At 42.8% G+C, this 4,149-nt stretch overlaps 1 protein-coding gene across 1 annotated transcript in view; it reads right to left on the bottom strand.

Annotated features, from left to right (window-relative positions):
- Positions 1–17: 17 nt before the first annotated feature.
- The window catches only part of LOC101852641, a gene marked incomplete at its 3' end in the record, with an annotated part of 6,942 nt that continues 2,810 nt past the window's right edge, over positions 18–4,149 (bottom strand). The window contains 2 exon segments of the mRNA XM_013085908.2: positions 18–181; positions 4,125–4,149. The exon segment at positions 4,125–4,149 is cut by the window's right edge and continues 223 nt beyond it. Coding sequence (XP_012941362.2) covers positions 18–181; positions 4,125–4,149 — 189 coding nt within the window.

Genomic DNA, 4,149 nt, shown 5'->3' with positions numbered 1-4,149 from the left:
AGGGGGGCTGTACATACCTGTCCTCTGTGAACACTAGGCCTAGGATGGTCCTGTTTCGGGCCGGGTTGAACCTCCAGGCCAGCCTGCTGATGTAGTAGACGGGGGCCACACTGGCGGCAAACAGCACGTAGATGATCACTATGACCACCGCCGTTCTGCGAGGGGTGATCAAGCCGTTCACCTGCACGGAAATACAGGAACAGTTGAACCTGCTCTAACGGCCACCTGTTTAAGACAGTTACTTGCTCTAACGGCCACCTGTTTAAGACAATCACCTGTGCTAACAGCCACCTGTTTGAGACAATCCTGCTCTAACAGCCACCTGTATAAGACAACCACCTGTACTAACAGCCACCTGTATAAGACAATCACCTGTGCTAACGGCCACCTGTATAGTATAAGACAATCACCTGTGTAAATGGTCATTTCCCGTTCCCCCTTGTCCTTGCGATTTTTACACAACAAATATATTATAATGGCAAAAACACAAGAAAGAAGAATCAATGCATAGGAAATGAGGTGTCTCCGCAAAATCATCAATGTCGGCAGAAAAGGCCGCATAAGGAAGGAGACCATACGCCTAAAAACCGGAATGCCACCACTAATGAATTTCATTGAGCGTCAAAGAGTCAAATGGTTCGGAACTCTAACCTGAATACCCCAGGAACAATTAGCGACAAGTGCTTACCACACCCGTGAATCCAGCTGCAAAGCAAGAGATAGACCAAGAAAAACCTGGCTGTATGGGGTTAAAACGGTCTTGGAACAACATAACATATCTATCACAGACACCACACGCTTAGCACAGGACCGAAACCTGCACCTTCCCTCGACATCCTAAGGATACACCAGAGGAAGGAAAAGGTAAACGTAAAAAGGATTATAAAGAAATTGTGTAAAACGGCAAACTGTCTAGTTTGGTCGCTTGTCTCATCGACAATAGGTGGCTGTTTCAGACCATTTCGACTGCATTCATTGTGAGGCAGCGTGGTGGAATCAGGCTCTCGTCAAAATAATCAAAGTGAAGAAACGTGCATTTTTCCGCAGGTTTGTGAATTTTTATCAAATTTTTGTTTTTTGGCTCAACACCTTTCAAGCCCATTAAAGAACTCATTTATGTGTGGATTTTTCTGAAAAACGTTGATTAACGGTACAAAAAAAATATGTAAATGTTCAGTTACCACGGACTCTTAAGCTATGGAAATAACTAATCTTTGGCGGCTATTTTCTCACTAATTGTACCTCTAAAAACAGGTGATCCCCACCTCCTTCTTTCGCAAATATCTCGACTTGTATTCAAGATAAATGTTGTTGTTTTTTCATCCAAATAAAGACAAGTGAATAAGCTGTAAGATGATTCAAATAACTCTACATGCCCCAAAATTGACGAGAGCCTGATTCCACCACGCTGCCACACATTTCGACTGTATTTTTCGAATTGTAGCCCTACATAATATGTCTGTTTTATACCCCCTAAAGACAAAGTTTAAATAATTATAATTATTTATAATTGTCTTATACAGGTGGACATTAGAGCGGATGATTGTCTTCTAATTAATTATAAGTAATTATAAGTAATCAAGGAGGAATGGAAAGTGACCGTTTACACAGGTGAGTGTCTTATACAGGTGGCCGTTAGAGCAGGTGATTGTCTTATAATTAATTATCATTAATTATAATTAATCAGGTGGTTTGGACATCTCACATGTATGGCCCCTAACCAGCTTGCCAATAAAGCCTACTACAGGAAAGTGTCAGGGTAAAAAGGAAGAGGCAGACCAAGAAAGACCTGGATCCAGGGTGTGAAGGATACCCTGAGAACATTCAATATCCCACCCAGCCAGGCCATCAAACTTGCTAGGGACAGGAAGCTCTTTCTCCCCTCGACGCCCAAGAGGTACAAGAGGACGGATAAAGTAAAGTAAAGTAAGTAATTAATTAAGGAATCGGACTGCTTCTACAGTGCCTGTCAGAGACAAATCAGGCCTTAGAGGGATGTATCGTCCCTGAAGACAGACTTATTTTCAGGCATACTCTATTTCAACAAAACCTCCAGTTGGAGTGTGTGTGTGGGTGGGGGGGGGGGGGGGGGGGGGGGGGGCTCTCGTCGTGTTCAAGAAGTTAAGGTGTTCGCCTCTCATTCAGTACGTCCCAGGTTTGAATCCGAATAGCGACGGATAATTTTCTTCTCTAAAATTTAAAAACTCACATTTCTGTGTGGATTTTTACTGGAAAAACGTTGTTCGAAGGCACAAAACATGTACATTAGCATTTTACCATGACACTCAAGCTTAGGAAGCCACCAAACGTTGGTGGTCATTTTTTCGCCAACCCCTCCTCCCCCAAACTACCATCTTCAACACAAACAAAAATTAATTAGATATTATATGGGAGATCGACTTTGACCATGCCTCTCGGGTCCAAAATGAGCTGAGAGGGATACAACGTTCCAGCAGAAAGACGAAGGTACTTGATTAAAACTCTGAAACTACACCTGTTTGAGAAAACTAAATAAAACTTCTTTTTTTTATATAGTAGAGGGTTTTACGGCGCTCACAACTGCATAAGGTCATGAGCGCCAAGAGGTGAGTGTCAACAGAGAAGTTTTTACAGGGAATCGGACTTAGACTGCTCACCTCTCTAGCTTCAACAGCACAAGGTCAGTTCGACTATCAAGGCACCCTGGAAATAGCTGGTCACAAGAGAGTGACAAACATACAAAAAAAGTAGAGGAAAATGACAATAGTAAGGATCAGGAAAGAAAAAGCAACAGTTCCCTGTTGTAGATCAGGCCCAGTTATGAGCGTGACATGAGTCAGCCCATTTACAATTCTACTATGTTTGAACGAGAAATGTCCCCCCCCCCCCCCTTTGGGAATGGCCTACAGACACTACAGTCAGTGGCACTGCCCCGGGGGGTATAAAACTTCTTTAAAAGTGCCGGTGGCGACATGACAATAATAACACATGTACTATTGCGATTGTTGCGTAGGACTCCTGATTTCCCAATCAGAAAACGTGATTGCACAATCTTTGACAATAATTGCTCAGTGTAAACTTCTCATATGTTGGTGTTTTTGTTTCTTTTCTTTTTTTTTTTGGGGGGGGGGTGTTTTTGTTGTTGCTATAGTAAGAGTTTAACGGCACTTGCAACAACAGTTAGATCAAATAACTGCCGAAGATTAGAGGTGTTACAATACAAGAGAGTAAAAAGTAAAGTTGTTCCCGCATCCAATCCGGACACTCGGGATTGCCTTGTTAGTGGGGCAACTTCCTGGGTTTTCGGCATATTGTGATAGGGTGGCCAGTTCCTTTCCACGCCGCATTTACTTCCTCAACTCAAAGTTAAGTAGCCATTACTGCTGGGTGGGCAGGAGGGAGTGAAAAAAATCCGTGTCCGAGCCGAGGCTCGAACCCGGACTTTCCGCTTCGGAGACGAGCGCACTAACCGCTCCGCCACCACACAAGAGAGTAACAAACACAAAAACAGAGAAGGAAGAAAGATAAGGATGATAGATGTGGAAAGAAGGAGTAAACCACACCAGAACATTTTCAAGTTACCCATTGTTTGTTTGTTGAGTTTGTTTTGTTTAGCGTCGGGTGGGTGGTTGGCGGGTGCTCAGGTATGGTTTGCTTCTTCTTTCCTATCAAACATCTAGATCTATCGTCCTTATCTCCCCTTCTTCTTTTTTAAGTTTTGTTACTCTCTTGTAACACCTCTTATCTTCTGGCGCTCATATGACCTTATGCAGTTGCGAGCGCTGTAAAACCTCTACTAAAACTTTTTTAAAGTTTAGCGTCATTTAGTGCAGGGAAAAAGGTAAGACAGAAACAATTGAGGGAGAGAAAGGGAGAAAAAATAAAACGTCCTACCAGTTGCACCCTCCAACTAGTCGTAGGTCTTCTTTTTCTTCTTCTTCTTCTTCTTCTTCTTCTTCTTCTTCTTCTTCTTCTTCTTCTTTGTTGTTTTTTTTAGAGGTTGGGGTATAAAGAGTGACACAATAGTCATTTGGTGCCGCCGAGGAAAGGTAAGACAGCAGGAAAAAAGAAGAGAGGGTTAGAACGAAGTAGAATTTATCAGTGACACACTCTAACCATCCACCATAATAATATGTCAGACGTACCTTCATCGGAAACGTGACACACAGG

The sequence above is a fragment of the Aplysia californica genome, unplaced genomic scaffold (assembly GCF_000002075.1).
Source record: "Aplysia californica isolate F4 #8 unplaced genomic scaffold, AplCal3.0 scaffold00417, whole genome shotgun sequence".
Taxonomy (NCBI): Eukaryota; Metazoa; Mollusca; class Gastropoda; order Aplysiida; family Aplysiidae; genus Aplysia; species Aplysia californica.
This window is presented reverse-complemented; position numbering and strand designations above follow the sequence as displayed.